At 40.2% G+C, this 19,017-nt stretch overlaps 1 protein-coding gene across 2 annotated transcripts in view; it reads left to right on the forward strand.

Annotated features, from left to right (window-relative positions):
- Window positions 1-19,017, forward strand: part of adamts6 (ADAM metallopeptidase with thrombospondin type 1 motif, 6) — a 300,876-nt gene that overhangs the window by 125,043 nt on the left and 156,816 nt on the right. For both annotated transcript variants that reach the window (XR_015757565.1, XM_087988638.1), the window contains exons 8-9: window positions 2,115-2,158; window positions 3,543-3,648. Coding sequence is in view for 1 of the 2 variants with exons in the window: in XM_087988638.1 (XP_087844764.1) it covers window positions 2,115-2,158; window positions 3,543-3,648 (150 nt within the window). In the remaining variant the exon portion in view is untranslated. The remainder of the gene's footprint in view (window positions 1-2,114; window positions 2,159-3,542; window positions 3,649-19,017) is intronic.

A 19,017-nucleotide genomic window follows, 5' to 3' on the forward strand; every position in this document is an offset into this window, starting at 1 on the left:
TGATGCCCCCCCCGCTGACAATGACAAGCTGCGGGTCTGAAGTGGGCAATTGGGGCATGGGAGTGGTGACATGGAGAAAGTGTTTAGATGGGATGTAGTTGCAGACAGGTAAAGTAATGGTGTGGTGGTTAGAGTGAGAGAATGGGGTTGTCTGTGTGAGGGAATGACAGCCATGGGCAGTATGACTGCTGTGTCATGATACTGGCGAAGGGTAATGGCCGATTGCCAACTCTTGTCCATGTGCATAATGGCCTCTCAAAGATGATGCAGGTGCAAGAGACAGCAGCCTTTAGGTGTATATCTGCTAAGAGGCGAATTGTTCTGGGAATGGTACATGGTAAGGTAGGAATAAAACATAGGATAGTTTGTTATTGAGGTGAGTTTGGTAAGATATGGCAAGAAAATGTGTAAGGCCTCATGGAAAAAAACCCTCTAAACTTAACACATCTTGCAATGAGCCAAAAGTTGTAAGCTTTAGCCCATTATAATTCAGGTTAATGCGTTTTATCAGCTCCTTCTTCACCCTTGCCAGATTTTCACCTGTCCATGCCGAACCTTTCCGTATGGTTACCTCTCTTCAGTTTCCCTACTTTCTACTCTCCTTTCCCATTAAATTCCTCCTCAGCTCAAACTTTAATAAATTTCCAACTTCCACACTTCTTTGTTATTTGTTTAATGCATCATCATTTAGATTCCATTCTTGAATTGTAGTATCTTCGATCTTTTTGATTTAAATCTGTTTGACTGTTTATTTTTCTTCCGGTATACAATAACCTGAACAAGTATTTAGTTGATATTTAGTCAGCTTCCCCCTTCCCAAATTTTGATTTAATATCCTCAAGATCCAAAGTGCTTTTTAATGTTTGTAGCGATGTGTTGATATATCTATCTCGTATACCATTTCCAAACTGGTCAGATGTGGAACTGTGGGAGAAATTGTGTGATTACTTTCTTTGAAGCCCTGTGTTTTAATCTAATGCTTAACTCCTCAAAGTGCTTTATAAGATTTACAGCTTGATCTTTCTTAGGTCACTGAATGCACATAAATCATGATTCCTGCATGATCACCTAACATTTTCGGAATAATTTTCCATTTTTCTAAATTCTCTTAATGGCACCTAGGAGACAACACACTATTCAAAACTGCTGCTTGCAGATGCCAAAGAGGCTATTATATAATATAATCTTCAGTCTACCTTATATTGTTAACATTATTCCCTCCCTGCCCCCTCCCCTTATGCACACATTTACTTCCATAGTACTATAGAACCTATATTGTCCTAAAATGTCTGTAAGATCCATCTTTCTTTGTAGGGCTGCAAGTTGGTTCATTCATATACTTATGAACCAAACTTTTGCTATACTGGCCTTTTCAGCTTGAAGATTATCCACATCTATAAATAAGGCTTTGAAAATATGTTGATTGTGCTCATTGCTTTAATGCTTTGCAGAAAAGGTCTGATGCTGCTTGGGAAAGGTACAATTTTTACATGTTACATTAAAGAGAGTAATGAAAGCAACACCCTAATGTCATTATCTTATTGCCCCTCAAAATGTGTTAAAGGGGTTTCACTACACTTATCTATTTGGCTCAGGGAAGATGTTTTCGAGTCAAAATATGAAGAAGACCTGTTAGGGAAGTATTCGATTATTAAATTAAATGTGATGCATGTTTACTTCACCATTAATATTTTGCTTTAGAAAATGTACATTAATCTCACCATCTTGAAAGTCCATCATCTATTCACAATTAGAATTTTCTTTCCTTTTTTTTAACAAAAGGCCCCAGAACCAACCATTTACTGTGACTGTGTCTCCAGACATATTGCGTCTCTTTACCTCAAACCATTTTCTTTTCATTGAAGCTTATGACTACAAGGATCAAGTTTAACTTTTTAAACTGGCAGATGTCCCATTGGCTCGAAGCCAAATCCTGTAAGCGTGCTGTTCACATCATCTTCACTATAGTGCTGAAAACGCCAGTACGAGCTGGCAACATATAATTTCACCAATCATCGTCTACAAGTGTTAACTATGCTTTGTTAATGGACTAGATTTATAAAACAAAACAATATTTTATATGCTACTGAATTCTTCGTAATTTCTCTCCTCAGATATGACATCTGCACCTATAAAAACAAGCCCTGTGGAACCCTAGGTAAGTTTTTACTTATGCAATTAGTATTGTATCCCAATTGTTTTTATTGATCCATTAACCTGCTATTTTTGATGCTAGTTGTTTTTTTTCTTAAAGATGGTTTATTTTAGATTATTTTAAATCATCTTTTAGAATTACTTTATGTTTAAATTAGGTGAAGCATTGTTCACTTTTCCTTTCTCAGCAACAGGTTTCAATTAAACAATAAACCTACTGTGTATTTTCCTCAACTAGAAACATCATGCAAATATAACTAATATATGTGATAACTAACTTTGTATCTCAAAGTCCACTAGCAAATCTATCTTGTATTACTATTTTGTTACAATTATGCATTTCTGTCACCTGTTATTTACTGTATACTATCATGATTGGCAATAGCAAATCTTACTGATACGTTGAATTTTGCAGCACTTTTTCCATTTCTATTTTGCTGAAAAGCACACAAAAACAAAAACACATTTACATTTGGGTGTATATGATGTGCCCCATATACTTGACTTGCTTTATGAGAGTATCAGTTAAATTGTGTACCTGGACTTTTCACGTATTGTGGATTCTTGATTCAGTTGTAACTTGCTCCAGTACAAACATTATGTAGCATTTCCCATGTGATTTGAGTATAATTTTACCCACAGTCTGTCACATTTACCAATGCTAGAAATTACACTAAACCAATCAAAACCTGCTGACTGATGCTTTCAAAGTGTACAGTCTGCTCATAAGCAGACTCCTATAAGGCTTAAAGGGATGGCTGCAGATTATACATTGTTTTAAAAGGCACCTTATGGGTCTGAAATTCTATTTTTCATTGAATATTTAAATATTTTCTTATGCATAATTTATTGCTTAAAATACTGAAAGATAAATTCCTCACAGCAGTTCTGAGCTATTTCAGAATTATTTTCTCTTCTATTTATAAGACTGCTACATGTGACAAATTCAAATGTGTAAAGATAACAATTACCTATTTCAACAATTTGCTGCACTATAAACAAATCGCTATTCCAAAAGAAAATAGCTTGACAAAAAATGCATTTTACTTCTCGCTAGGTAAGAATAGAAAAAAAAATAAGAATGTTGGTTTTAGTTCCCTCTTCAGGCTCAAGTTTCAGGTGGTCCCAAGTTACCAGAAGTAAATTTATAAATCTAACCTCTAGTCTAGACGTTTTCCAGTGCTGGCTGCGGCTCAAAAAAAAAATTAATGTCTGGCCTGTAAAGTGCAATTCCCTCCAGTGAATACGCAAATGACTATAAACTTAACCTTGTGCCAATTATTCCTTCTGTGTACATAGATTTTATATGTATTTAAAAAAGCCTAAGCCTTTATAACAAGACTGAAACACCTTGGCTTGACCCTTTGTGTCTCCCTGTATTTATTCAGGCTTGGCCTCAGTGGCTGGAATGTGCGAGCCTGAGCGAAGCTGCAGCATCAATGAAGATATTGGCTTGGGTTCAGCATTCACAATTGCACATGAGATTGGTCACAAGTGAGTGAATTAAAAGTAATCCCCATTCCCCCAATTTTAAAATGAATTCTTTGTATTTCTTTGCCAAATTCACCGAAATGTAATTCTTAGTAACTTGAGGTGATATTAGTTTACGAATGCTAACTATAAATGTCAATTAAGTGATATTTCCCCCTGTTGTGCCTCCTGTCTATAGTACAGTAGCTGTAAATACAATCATGCCTTTAAAAAGAGAGAAAGTTTTTAAAAATATATTAACACTTAAGCTTATTGTTTCATGGCACACACCATTCCCTACCCACTCCTTCTCCTCTTCTCCCCTCCCTGCGGTCAGCTGCCTTTTCCCATACAGTTTATTATTGTTTTGACTTCTGCCAGTAGCATTTATGACTGACTGTTAAGAACATTGGTGAGTGACTGGTCTTCAGTGTTCACTTTTCCTATTGATGTAGATAAATTTGTGGTGCAGACTCATAGCCAAATGGTCTCCTGTGTTTTAATATTCTATGATTCTATGCAACTAGGAATTCCTTCTTATGGAAGGATACTAGATGTAATATATATCTTGTCATTTGACTACATTGTGCACAGTTGCAATGATACAACACATCACGCATCAGCCAATATCAGAAGAATAACTGCATTGCTATAAGTATTCCTTGTAAATTTTAGAAAAGGAGTTAACATTGTTTAGAAAGATAAGATTTATGGGATTCTTAATACATGATCATAAGACCGTCGGACAGAGGAGGAAAAGGAGGTCATTGAGCCCATCGAGTCTGTTCTGCTATTCAGTGATATCAAGGCTAATTTGATAATCCTCAACTGCACTTTCCTTCCTTTTCCCCATAACCCTTGATAATTTAAATGATTAAAATCTACCTGTCCCAGCCCTGAATATACTTAATGACTCAGCCTTGACAGCCCTCTCTGGTAAAGAATTCCGCTGTTTCACAACACTCTCAGAGAAGGAATTCCTCTCACTTCTGTCTTAAATGTGCAACCTTTATTCTGAGATTATGCCTCAGGGCCTAGACTCCCCTCCTCAAGGGGAAACAACTTTTCACATCTACCCTGACAGTCCCCAAAGAGTCTTGTACATTTCAATCAGTTGCCCATCATTCTTCTATATTTCAATGACTATAGGCTGAACCTAGTCAAACTCTCCTCATAAGACTGTCCCTCCATACCTGGTAACGGCCCAGTGAACCTTCTCTGGACTGCCTCCAATACCAGCATATATATTTCCTTAGATAAGGGGCCCAAAACTCTTTAAAATATTCCAGCTGTGGTCTGACTAATGCCTTGCATATTTTAACAAAATCTCCTTCATTTTATTCCCTTTTACTCTCCATTCCCTTTGAAATAACATTCCATTTGCCTTCCCTATTACCCACTGAACTTGGATGGTACCTTTTTTGGGACTCATGTTTGTGGATTCCCAAATCCCTGTAGAGATCTTTGCCTTTCTACATTTTTCTCCATTTAATTAATATTCAGTTACTGTATTCTTCCTACAAAATTGCATAACCTCAGATTTTAAAACAATATATTCCCACTGTCAAGCTTTTATTCACTTACTTAACTTGTCTATACTCCTGTGTAGACTGTTTATGTCATCCTCACCACTTGCCTTCTCAATTATTTTTGTATCAGACTTATTAAGGGTACATTTATTTCTTTTATCCAAAGCCTCAGAGAATTGAGATGGACCTTCTGAGCAATCAGCCTCAATGCTCACCCACCTCAATGGTTACCTCGATCTCCCTCCCAAGGTGATAGACCAAGCTGCAACCTGTCCAAACTTCCCAAGAACAAAAGTATAGTGGCTGAGATCCTTCAAAGAAGATTGATTGGTCAACTTTACAAATTTTCCATATCAAGCTTCCTGCCTTCATAGCTAAATTTCCTATTCTGCTTAAATGTTATTGTGTGGAGTTTGCACATTCTCCCTGTATCTCTGTGGGTTTCCTCCCACAATCCAAAGAATTTGTTAAGCGTGGCATTGTGGCTCAGTGTTTAGCACTGTTGCCTTACAGAGTCAGGGACCTGGTTCAATTCCCAGCTTGGGTGACTGTGTGGAGCCTGCACATTCTCCCCATGTCTGTGTGGGTTTCCTCCCACAATCCAGCACTGTGGCTCAGTGGTTAGCACTGCTGCCTCACAGCGTCAGGGTCTCGGGTTCAATTCCAGCCTTGGGCGACTGTCTATGTGGAGTTTGCACATTCTCCCCGTGTCTGCGTGGGTTTCCTCTGGGTGCTCCGGTTTCCTCCCACAGTCCAAAGATGTGCAGGTCAGGTGAATTGGCCATACTAAATTGCCCATGATGTTAGGTGCGTTAGTCAGAGGGAAATGGGTCTGAATAGGTTACTCTTCGGAGGGTCGGTGTGGACTGGTTGGGCCGAAGGGCCTGTTTCCACACTGTAGGGAATCTAGTCTAATCCAAAGATGTGGTTATTACCTATTGTGTTAGGTGTATTAGTCAGGGGTAAATATAGAGTAGGGAAATGGGTCTGGGTGGGCTACTCTTCAGAGGGTAGGTGTGGACCTGTTGGGCTGAAGGGCCTGTTTTCACACTGTAATGATTACATTGAATGGTGGAGCAGACTCAAAGGACTGAATATCTTACTCCTGTTCCTATTTTCTATGTTTCTAAAAGATTTACACTTATTGGTTTATTGTCAATTTAAAAAATCTAAAAACCAGACCATAATCTATCCATGTATGACTCTTAAAGGGAAGAAGCAAGCCTATTACTCTATGATATTCCCACATTCCACCGTCATCTCGTGCAGTCTCATTGGTTTTATCATGCAGCATGTGGGGAAATGAACTTCCTAATTCCCTTAAATATTGTCAGTTTAATAACTATCTTTTTAATCTATTGGATTCTACAATCTCTATTGTGAATATGTTTAACCCTAATTTCTTACCATTGAAAGTGGGAGGGGAATTATCTAGTTGTATAAATTTCCTTCCCTGAATACCTTCAGATAAAAACAACAAAGAAAATAATCCATTATTTACTCAGAGATCACATCAGGCAAAGAAATCAAACCTTTCCATCACTTTTTCAGAAAGCTGAGATAATAATCTTAAGGCCTCTACATTCTTATTTCATGTCCAAGCATCCATGTGCTCATGATTTGAATTTTCAAAGCAATGGTCACAATTTTATCCACAGACTGCATTTATGAAGTAAAGTTAAATATATTTACTCTACATCTGGACTGGATTTTCCCAGAGTTTGGAAAACCGTGTTGAACCCTTAAAAATGTGTGAATGGCATATTTACACTGAACAGATTCAGTGATTGTCTGCAAGGAGAAGGAGGTAGGGCATGATTCAAACAGGTAGGAAATGCAAACTGAGCCTAGCTATTTAACTCAGTGCTAAGTTTAAACAGACCCCATTTTGACTGTTCTGAAGGCCTTAATCCATATATGATCTTGGAGGGCAGTTAAAGTCTGTATAAATGTTACAATCTGAAGATTTGTAGTCCCCAGTTCTTTAAATGTGACAAAAACAGACTGAAACTGACAGTGAGTTAACAAAAAAAAACTGTTGGATTGTTTAGATTGGCAGGTTGTCCAATCTAAGTTGGAAAAAAAAAATTACCATTTATTTATGCATTTTTGAGGGATTTCTTGTTGACATTTCCCAAGACTATGATTGTAATATTATGAATATTTGGCTGAGTTTCAATGTGACATTAACACAACAGGGTTGTCCATGAGTTGACTGTGGAGGAACAATATCAATGATGAGGGTACATGGTCAGTTGGTGGAGGGCAGAGACTCAGAAACATTTAAAGCATTGAAGGAGGCTATTTGGCCCATCATGTCCATGCCAATAAACAAAGAATTGTCGACACTAATCCCATTTTGTGGCTTTTGGTTCTTAGCCCAGGAGACTATGACAATGCTATTAAGTACTCCTTATACACTCTTTACTCCTCATACTCCTCATATACTCCTTACACACACACAGCTATGTGGCAAAATTCTGTCCCAAATCCATTTACACGTTTGCTGATGACATGACTATTTTAGGGTGGATATCAAACAACAACAAGACAGGATAAAGAGAGAGTACTTAGTGGCATGGTCGAAAGACAACAACCTGACCACCAATGTCAACAAAATGAAAGAGCTAGTCTTTGACATCAGGAAGCAGAGTGGGGGACATACCCCTGTCTGCAACATGGTGCTGAGGTGGAGATGGTCGAGAGTGTCAAGTTCCAGGGAGTGATGATCACCAACAATCTGTCCTGGTTCACCCATGTCAACGTAATGGTCAATAAAGTACAACTACGTCTCTAGTTTTACAGGAGACTAAGGAAATTCTGCATGTCTACAAGGACTCTTACCAAGTTTTACAAATGCATCATAGAAAGCCTTCTATCTGGATGCTGTCTTCCCAAGACTGCAAGAAACTACAGAGAGTCATGAACGCAGCCCAGTCCATCATGCAAACCAGCCTTCCATCCAATGTATAGACTCAAACTATACTTCCAGTTACTTCCAGGAAAGCAACCAACATAATCAAAAATCTCTCCTACACTGGTTATATTCTCTTCCATCCTCTTTGGTTGGGCAGAAGATATATAAGTTTGTATACATGTACAAATAAATTCAAGAACACTTTTTCCCTGCTTTTATTGGACTTCTAAATAGACCTCTCAAATTTTAAATTTAATGTTCACCCCACTCCTTGTGCACCTTCTCTGCAGCCCTGTCATTTTATTCTTAATTGTTCTATTATCCTGATGCACTTTGTTGATCTGCTTTTACTGCATGCAAAATAACACTTTTCACTGTAACTTGGTATATTTGACAATAATAAATCAAATCAAATCAAATATCTAAATCGTACTTAAATATTACAAGATTTTTTTGAGTCAAACACCCTTTCAGTCAGTTAGCTGTAGAGTCTTATCACACTGTAAGTGAAACACATTCTCCTCAACTCTCCTCTTAGTTTAAATCTATAGTCTCGAATTATTAGGTCCTCTACTGATAGAAAAAGTGATTTCTTATCCACCTTATAATGTGAGACACCTGAATCAGGTCCCCTCTCAACCTTCACTGCTTCTAGGAAATGAACCCCAGCCAATCTTTGTACAAAACCCAGACTCTCCAACCTACATAACATCCTGCAGAATCGCTTCTGCATCCTCTCTAGTGTGATCGTATCCAATATGGTGACCAGAACTGCATTCAGTACTCCTTTTGTCGTCTAACAAGTGCTTTGCACAGTTTCAACATAGCTTCCTCGCTTTTGCTTTCTATGCCTTGGCTAATAAAGACCAGGCATCTTCTTAACCATCTTAACTACCTGCTTTTCTACTGTCCTGGATCTGTGGATATCCACACCAAGGTCCTATTGATCTTTCGTACTTTCCAGGGTCCTACCACTAATAATGTGCTGAGGTTACCATGAAAGACTGTCCTTTTCAACCTGTCCCCCTCACTTGAGGTATGATAACCCTCAAGTTAAGCTACCACTGGTAGTTTTTCTCTCTCTCTAATGAGAGCCTGCTATAGTGACTTTATCTTTATACAGTAATCTCTTGCCTTGTTAGTCCAACTAAAGTGTATGTGCTCACACTTTTCCAGGTTGAATTCCCAGAATTGACTGTTCCACCCAGCTGACCAGACCATTGATAATTTCCTGCAATTTATGGCTTCCCTCCCCACGATTTCTCATTTGACCAGCTTTTGTGCAATCTGCAATTTTTTGATCAGGCCTCCTACATTAATGTTCACCTCAAACAGCAAGGACCACAGCACCCACTGCAAACAGAACATACATCTAGTCACAGAAACATGCCTGTACCATCAGCCCGTGCTTCCTGCCTGTCATCCAATTTTGGATCCAATATGCTACTTTACCTTGGATACCATAGCTCTTACTTTCTTGACCAGTATGCCATGAGGGACCTAATTAAAAGCTTTGCTAAAGTCCATGTGGGCGGCACAGTGGCACAGTGGATAGCACTGCTGCCTCACAGCACCAGAGACCCGGGTTCAGTTCCTGCTTCAGGCAACTGTCTGTGTGGAGTTTTCACGTTCTCCCCATGTCTGTGTGGGTTTCCCACATTCCAAAAATGTGCAGGTTAGGTGAATTGGCCAAGCTAAATTGCCCCTCATGTTAGGTGAAGGGGTAAATGTAGGGGAATGGGTCTGGGTGGGTTGCTCTTCGGAGGGTTGGTGTGGACTAGTTGGGCTGAAGGGCCTGTTTCCAGACTGTAAGTAATCTAATCTAATCTAAAAAAATGCATTACCCTCATCAACACTCAAAAAATTGACCAAATTTGTCAAACACAACCTGTCCTGAACAACTCTACATTAACTATCCATGATGAATCATGTCTCTCCAAATGCAGATATATTCTGTCCCTCAGATAGCTTCTAACAACCTCCCCACATTGAGGTTAGACTGAGTGGCTGGTGTTTGATTGGGAGAAAGTGAGCGCTGCAGATGCCGGAAATCAGAGTCAAAGAGTGTGGTGATGGAAAAGCACAGCCGGTCAGGCAGCATCAGAGGAGCAGGAGAATCAAGGTTCCAAGCATAAGCTCTTCATCAATTATGCTTGAAACATTGAAGAGCATATGCTTGAAACGTTGATTCTCCTGCTCCTTGGATGCTGCCTGACCAGCTGTACTTTTCCAGCACCACACTCTTCGACACAGTATTTGATTGGTCTATTCCTTTTTTCATTTTTTACTAATGAGATTGTAGAAAGTATTATTGGTAAGTTTGCAGATGACATAAAAAAATGATTGGGCTCTTGATAGTGAGGAGAATGGTCTCAGGCAACAGCGTCATATTGGTCAGCTGGTAAATTGGGTAGAGCAATGGCAGATGGAATTTAATCCTGACAAATGTGAAATGATATATTTTGGGAAGTCTAACAAGGGAAGAATATACACAATGAATGGTAAGTCCCTGGGAAGTACTGAGAGACAAATGGATTTTTGTGTACAAGTCCATAGATTCCTGAAGGTATAAGCAGATAGACGAGATGGTGAAGAAGGCAAGCAGGCTGCTTGCCATCCTAGCTGTAGTATAGAATATAGGAGCAAAGAAGTCTTGTTGCAGTTTTATGAAACATTGGTTGGGCATCAGATGGAATATGGTATGCAGTTCAAACAGGTGGGGAGATTCACCAGGATGTTGCCTGGGATGAATAGTCTCAGTTATGAAGGCTGGATAGGCTGGGTTTGTTTTCCATGGAGCAGAGGAGACTGAGGGGGGCTCTCATTGAGGTGTACAAAATTATGGCAGACAGGCACCGAGTAGATTGTGAGAATCTCATCCACATGGCAGACGTGCCTATGACCAGAGGGAATATGTTTAAATGAATAGTAAGTGGTTTAACATCTGAAAAAAATGTTTTTATGCAAAGTGTGGTGGATATGTGGAACATGCTGCCTGAGAGGGTGGTGGAGGCAGATATCCTGGCAATATTTAAGAAGCATCTGGATGAGCACTTAAAATGTTTGGGCCGAGCTAAGTATGAACTAAGTGCAGGTAAATGAGATTCGTATACATGATTTGGAGATGCCGGTGTTGGACTGGGGTGTACAAAGTTAAAAATCACACAACACCAGGTTATAGTCCAACAGGTTTTATTGGAAGCACACTAGTATAGTTTGGTATTTGTTGGTCAGCATAGACATGATGGGCCATAGGACCTGTTTCTACAGTGTATGATTGTATGGGTCAACGTTAACAGCTTTCCAGTCTTCTGGCACCTTGCCAATGGCCAGAGAGGATTTGACAATTTCTGCCAGGACCCTGACATTTCCTCCCTTGCCTCCATTATATGTGTTAGGATGAGTAGCCAAGGAAATGTATGGATATTGCTGGATAGGGAACAAGGATTGACATGAATGGCCATCTGTGTGTAGAGAGGTGTGAGTGTTGAGGAGTAGGGGGCTACACAGCTTCTAAAACAACTGGATCGAATCCCTTGGGAACTGAAGTGGGTATTCTAAACATCCACATAAATTATTACTCCTAGCTGACTGTGAGAGATGACAAGGGTTGCTGCAATTTACATTCTGCTCCCAGGTTCTGTGAAGTGTTGTGGTGTAAAACCTGGTTGAGATTTAAACAGCCAAGTGTTCCTCTTCAGCCAAGAATCCTTCGAGAAAGACAGAGAGCAGAATATGAACATTAAAAATGGAATAATAAAATGTCACCCGTCCTATCAAATTCTTCCCTGGCACAGATTATGTACAATGTGTCCTCTTACTGACTTTACCCCGCATACTAATCTCCAAGGGAATCGTTGTGCAAAACATTTTCCTGACACCCACAGTACTTGAGCAAAACTCCAGATTTTTTATCTGACTATACATTATTCCATTCTGACTCACTGCCTTTTGATTGCCAATGTGTAAGGGAATTGTGTGTGTCTGTTGCTTTCTGCTTCCCAGGTGATGATGTTCAGGGTACTGTGATTGGACAGACCTGTAGCAGAGTCAGGAATCTCCAGACTCAACAGTGTTTTGAAATTGCCACTAAAATATAGTGACAATTATTGAGCCTTCATCACCTGCAGTTTTAGAATTGTACAATGCCCAAAAATCAATATCATATCTTCACAGAAATGAAATAACTTACATGCAGTAGGACAGTCAGCAATCATTCTAAGTTGATTTACAAGCCTGAAATGGACATTATACACAGAAGCTGGTTGGCCTGAATCCAGATCATAAGTGGATCTGATACATATTATTTGGATGTACTGTTGGTGCCTGCCGATCCACCACAAATTGCTTGTCCACGTTAATAAAATTAATGTTAGCCCACTTACCTCACCCAGTAAGGACACAATACTGTGGAACTGGTTAGAAGTACAAATCCTTCAGGTTTCATACAAATAGCACCAAGGAATCATAGAAAAGTAATAACTCAGAAAGAGGCCATTCAGCCTACCATGTCGGTGTCAACCGTAATGCCAATCAAACCTAATCCCATCTGTCTGCACATGGTACATGTCCCTGTATTTCCTGCCTTGTCATTTGTCTGTCTAATTAGTTCTTAAACTTTGCTATTGTATCTGCTTTGACCACCTCCCGTGGCAGTGTGTTCCAGGCACCTATCACCTTCAGTGTAGAAACCTTTCCTCACACAGCTCCTTTAAGTATTTCCCCTCTCACCTTAAATCTACGTCCCCTAGTATTTGACATTTCCACCCTGGGAAAAAGACTCCATGTGTCTCATAATGTTATACACTTATATTATGTCACCCCTCAGCCTCCAACTCTCTAGCAATCCAAGCTCTCTTTACTGCTAACATACGTGGGAGTGGTACAGTGATTCAGTGGCTCAGTGGTTAGCACTGCTGCCTCATGGCACCAGGGACCTGGGTTCAATTCCAGTCTTGGGTGACTGTCTGTATGGAGTGTGCACATTCTCCCTGTGTCTGCATGGATTTCCTTTGGGTGCTCTGGTTTCCTCCCACAATTCAACAATGTGCAGGTTAGATGAATTAGCCATGCTAACTTGTCCTTAGTATTCAGCCATGTATGGGTTAGATGTATCAGTCAGGGATAAATGTAGAGTAGGGGAATGTGTCTGGGTGGGTTACTCTTTGGACGGTTGGTGTGGACTTGTTGGGCCTAATGGCCTGTGTCCACACTGTAGGGATTCTATGCACAAACCAGGCAACAGCCTGGCAAACCTCTTTTGCATCCTCTCCAAGGCATCTATTTCCTTCCTATAGTCTAGCAACCAGAACTGCATACAATATTCCAAATGTGGCCTAACTAAAATCTCATTCATTCACCCTCTACAGAAAACTCTTAATGCATCACAAAAGCCTAGAAAATAATCTGACCCAATATCAAGTTGCATGTTGTTCAAGAGTATGATTAGAGTAGGACATTATCTTTTCCATTGGTCTTTATTTCATTCATACAAATAAATTTCTTCCTGATCATATCTAAAGCACTAAATCTTCACAAAAATTCTTTTGAACACATGTTCACATGCACATAGCCAAACAGACAGTCCAGAAATGTTCATTTGTACTTTAACTGTCATTTCAATTCTTTAATGTGATTCTGACATCATTACAATTTACTTTCCTATGCTTAATTTTATTTTACTTCACTTATTTTAGTAGTTTGGTTCCCATGGTCTGCTCCATTGGTTAGAAGCCTGTTCACCCCACAGAAGTCTCAAGACTCCTCGTTGACTCAGCACTGTAAACTGATGTTAAACCATGTGGCAAAGGTTCCAGTCCTCCTGCACAGTTTTCCACCCTCCCGTCTTGCCACGCCTTGGTTGAGTCACCAGGAGGAGGCATACAAGAGTGGGCTGCCAGTTTTTCCTCCCTTTCCCAGATGATTTTAAGTTATTTTTTCCAGAGCTTTGGATGTCTGCTAAGCCGCTTACATTTAATAAGACTTGATTAACTTTTGTTAGGAACTTAGATGTTTAATACATTAATTACGATTATTACCTAACAAATTTTGCAGGAACTTATCACAAGCATTGAATTGGGTTGAATCCATGGCATAATATTAAATAAAGAAGATCTGTGGGATAAAAATAGAGAATCTGCAAACATTCAACAGATCAGGCAACATCTTTGAGCCTGAGAATGGGGTGGGAGGAAAGAACAAAGAGAAAGCTTTGTGCTAGGGTGGAACAGAAAATTCTGGAAACACTAAGCAGGTCAGGCATAATCCTTGGCTCTGTGCTGGCTTACAAACTGCTAGACCTCTAACTTCTTCCAATTTTGATGCAAGGTCATAATTTTGTTTCTGTCTTCATAGATGCTGTTCATCTTACTGATTGTATCCAGAACATACTGCTTTTATTTCAGATTTCCAATGTCCACAGTCATTTCCTTTTGTGTTTAGATCTGTGGAAGTGAGGTGCTCAGATGCCCTAAAATTCTTTCCTCAGTCATGCTATCTCATGTTCTTACAGAGATAGACTCAGTCCTGGGAGAGTCGAAGAGTGTGGTGCTGGAAAAGTGCAGCCAGTCAGGCAGCATCTGAGGCGCAGGAGAGTTGACGTCTCAACCATAAGTTCTTCATCCTGAAACACCAACTCTCTTGCTCCTCAGATGCTGCCTGACCAGCTGTGCTTTTCCAGCACCATACTCTTCAGCTCTCAGCTCCAGCATCTGCAGTCCTCACTTCCTCAGACCTGGGAGAGGCCTGAGTTAGAGTGACATTCAAGATAATGATTTAAGCTTGTTTGTCTGAATTGAGAATCAAACCCTATGGAATTACAATTGCTAATCTGATCCCCTCTTGTGAGGCTCATGTCCTCGATGCCTCCTGAGTATATTCTCGATCCCAGAGATGATCAGAATCCTATGTGTGTTTCTGTGTTGTCATTAGAAAGTAAGGGCGGAATTTACCCAGCATTTGAACATTGTGGGCGATAGCTCAAAAGTTTGGAGAAAAATGAGTGAAATGTGAGATTCTCAACACTGAGAGAAGCAATCAGACTTTTCTCTCAAAGTTTTAGTGGCTGGCAGAGAATCTTGCTCGAAAATAGCAAGGTCCTATTTGCATATATTATTATCTGATTGTCACCTAATCTTGTTTTGTATTACATACAAATTGTTGTTCTCCCATGCAACCAGTGAGAAACTAAATGGCACCAAATCCTGATATAAAAGTCAAAGCTGTTACCTGGCAGCTGCAACTTGCCAGCATCTTCTCTGGGGCTCCATGTTGGCAAGTATTCCCGAATACCTTGGGGCACACTGCTTGGGCAGCTACCGTCTGTACCCTCTATCCAAGGAAGCTGATGTTGGCAAGGTACCAGCCTCGCCCTATCATCATTGCACATCTTGGAAGAACCGTTGATATAGTTCACCTCTTCAATACTGCATCTTGGAGTTATAGTTGCCTTACAGTAATTCTGTTGCCAGGATGCTTTGCACACAGGGACAGGCATCCATGCCATGCACCAAAACAGAATGCATCTGAGGACTGTTAGCTTGCTTTCTTAATGCTCACCCATTCTGTGCTTATCTGACGTTCAGAGCATCTCTGCCTTGCCTTACCTTTCGACACAGTCAGAAAGCCAGGCAGCTTGACATGCTCACCAGCATTGAACAATCAAAGGGACAGACAAGATGGAGTCTAGCACTGTGCCATGTAAATGTCACACCTTCAGAATGTAGCAGTATCATATATGGCAAGCACACTGAATATACTTTAACCAAATAGTTTAAAAGCAGTAGTCTGTAGTCCAGTCAAGGTGAACCGTCATTAGTCAGGTGACTGGTCTGTTCTCAATCTCAACACTTTATGAGGTGTCCGTCACATGCAGAGGGCAGGGTTGATAGTTTGGAAGGATAGGGTGCGTGAGAACCATTGAGGGAAGATGCTGTATGTGATTGTAGTGTGGTAGATCATGAATCTGGTTGGAGGTGGGTGCAGTAGCAGAGTTTGAGTACATATGACATAGCAGAGATAAAATGGTTTCATTTAGCCTTGCAGAATGTGGAAGGTCATTAATCTTCTTGTTGCATTGCATCGTGTTTCTCTGGACAATGGATTCTGCACTGACCCAGACAGCTACTTTGGACCAGGTTGGCAGTGACTGGATCGTGGTCTCCTCTGGCAATCTTGGGTAAAGAGGACAGCCTCCTCTCAACCAAGATCTCCAGGTTCCACCTGCTAAGCAGGTGCCAGCTTGCATTTCTCAGTCATGTTGTTTGGAGTTGTGCTGCAGACCCTAGCTTGCTGCATTCAAAATGGTGCCATGCTGGTGTTTAAATTGATGCCAGTGACATGGATACCATAAAATCACAGCCACAGTGAGCACTCCTGATCCTGCTAACCACAAGACTGCATGAGAGCAGGACCAATGAGGATGGAATGAGTAATTAAAAAGCAGTAGAGACCTGCATGAGAAAACTCACCAGACCTCATGGAATGCAACTTTGCATGAAATGCCCCAGAATTGGCACTTAGCCTAGTTTTGGGGAAATTCATCCCTAAGCTTTATTTACATTGTCCATGGTTTAATTGGCCCTTCTGAATTTATGTTATGTATTAAGATGATAGGAGTTCTGCCACGTCCCCTTTTAAACAAGGAAGAACATGGAAATTTAGCAAAGATCCTTAGAGAGCACCTTTCAAACCTACAACCATTTCCATCTAGAAGGATCTGGGCAGCAGATACATGGGAACACCACCACCTGCAAGATCCCCTCCAAGCCACATGCCATCCTGACTTGGAAATATATCACTGTTGCTTCACTGTTGCTGGGTCAAAAATCCTGGAATTCTCTTCTAATGGTATTGTGGGTCTACATACAAGTTCAAGAAGAGAACTCACTACCACGAAGTATATAAGGAAAGTAGGAAAGAGCTTAAACAAGGAATTTGAGGGGCTAAAAGGGGTCATGAAAAGTTGTTAGCAAACAGCATTAAGGAGAATCCCAAGGCTTTGAAGTGCAACATGGGACAGGCAATAATGCTAGCCAGCCAGCAATGCTACATCCCATGAACAAATTTTAAAAAACTGGAAGCAACAGCGAAAAGAAATTGAACGGGATTCATATGGAACTAAATAATGACTGAACTTTACTGGAAATATTTGGGTCCTTATGGTATGAATGATGTGGCATCAATTGTGTGTCCCATAATTTCTTAGGATTTTTTATGTCACTTTGCTGAAAGCTGGTAAGAGCTCTGTCCATGCCTCCACTGCCAACCCCCGAATCCATTTTGCTGAATTAAACCTAGTTAAATTGCTGTTGACATTTAGACCATGACACAATGATTCTGGTGGATTCCAGAACAGCATTAGTCAGTCTGAGAATGTCACTCATATGTTAAACAATGTTGCTGCTGAGTTGCAATGAAGCATCGGCGTGTGTATGAGCTCTAAACAATCACTCAATACATCGCCCATATCTATGGAAGGGCTAAATTTTATAAAGTTATTTACAGCTCTCAGTGTCAGCCAAATGGTGAAGTTCTAGTTAACTTTTAAGTTTTACAAGGCAAATTGATTTTTTTTTGTGAGGAAGGTGGTATTGTCATTGGATTGTTAACCCAGATAATATTCTGAGAGTGGGGTTCAAATCCCATCACAGCAGATGGTGTAATTTGAATTCAGTAAGTATCCCATCTAATTCACTTATGTCCGCTTGGAAGGAAACTGCCATCCTTACTTGGTCTGACCTACGTGTGACTCCAGACCCACAGCAATGTGGTTGACTCTTAAGCTGCCTTCTGGGCAATTAGTGATCGGTAATTAATGCTGCCTAGCTAGTGACACTTTCATCCTGTGAATGAGAAAAGAAAAAATGCTTTATAACATTAAAATGTCACACTGTAACAACAGTAAGTTTTTAGCTCATCTTGTGGACATAGGTTTACGAATTTGTTATATGGACATAGGTTTACGAATTTGTTTTGTGAAAGTCCTCATGGTTGCACTTAAATAATTATAGGTGAGAATTGGAGAAACATCTGCATTTGTGTTCTTGAATTCTATATAACAAAATACAGCATTTTGTATCTCTAACAAGATTCCACTGTCAGAGTTGGTTCCTATTGAGGTTTGTATTTTTATTTAGATTAGATTAGATTCCCTACAATGTGGAAACAGGCCCTTCAGCCCAACAAGTCCACACTGACCTTCCGAAGAGCAACCCATCCAGACCCCTTTCCCTCTGACTGATGCACCTAACACTATGGACAATTTAGTATGGCCAATTCACTTGACCTGCACATCTTTGGACTGTGGGAGGAAACTGGAGCACCCGGAGCAAGCCCACGCAGACACAGGGAGAATGTGCAAACTCCACACAGACAGTCACCCGAGGCTGGCATTGAACCTGGGACCCTAGTGCTGTGAGGCAGCAGTGCTAACCACTGACCCACTTTTATTATGTATGTAGAGTCATTTCTCTTACTGTCGTTTGCCATTTTACTTCGTAAGGTTAATGGACAAAAATGAGAATAAACGATTGAATCCACAGATTGAATTTTTAAAAAAGAAATTCATGAGATGAGGACAGTGCTGGCCAGGCCAGCATGTACTGTCAGAATCAGTTAGAATAATCTTTATGTATACTCAAGTACAGAAGTACAGGAGTACAGTGAAAAGTTTACAATGTCACCCCATATGGTGCTGTCGTAGATACAAAGTACCTAGGAATAAATCTTATACACAAAATACAGAAATAAAGGGAAAAAAAGGAAAGCAAAGTTACATTACTGACATTGTTCATAGTATAACTTAGAAAAATGAGAATAAAGTTAAGAAGGTAGGCACTGCAGACTTTCAGTAGGTCAGTGCAGGGGGCTTCCACATGTGGTCTGCCCGGGCACACGAGCTGCTGACCACTCACACTGGTCCCCAGTTCAACAACCATCCTCACATTG

The sequence above is a fragment of the Chiloscyllium plagiosum genome, unplaced genomic scaffold (genome assembly GCF_037043375.1).
Source record: "Chiloscyllium plagiosum isolate Xiang-an unplaced genomic scaffold, Cpla_swu_hap1 HiC_scaffold_1, whole genome shotgun sequence".
NCBI lineage: Eukaryota > Metazoa > Chordata > Chondrichthyes > Orectolobiformes > Hemiscylliidae > Chiloscyllium > Chiloscyllium plagiosum.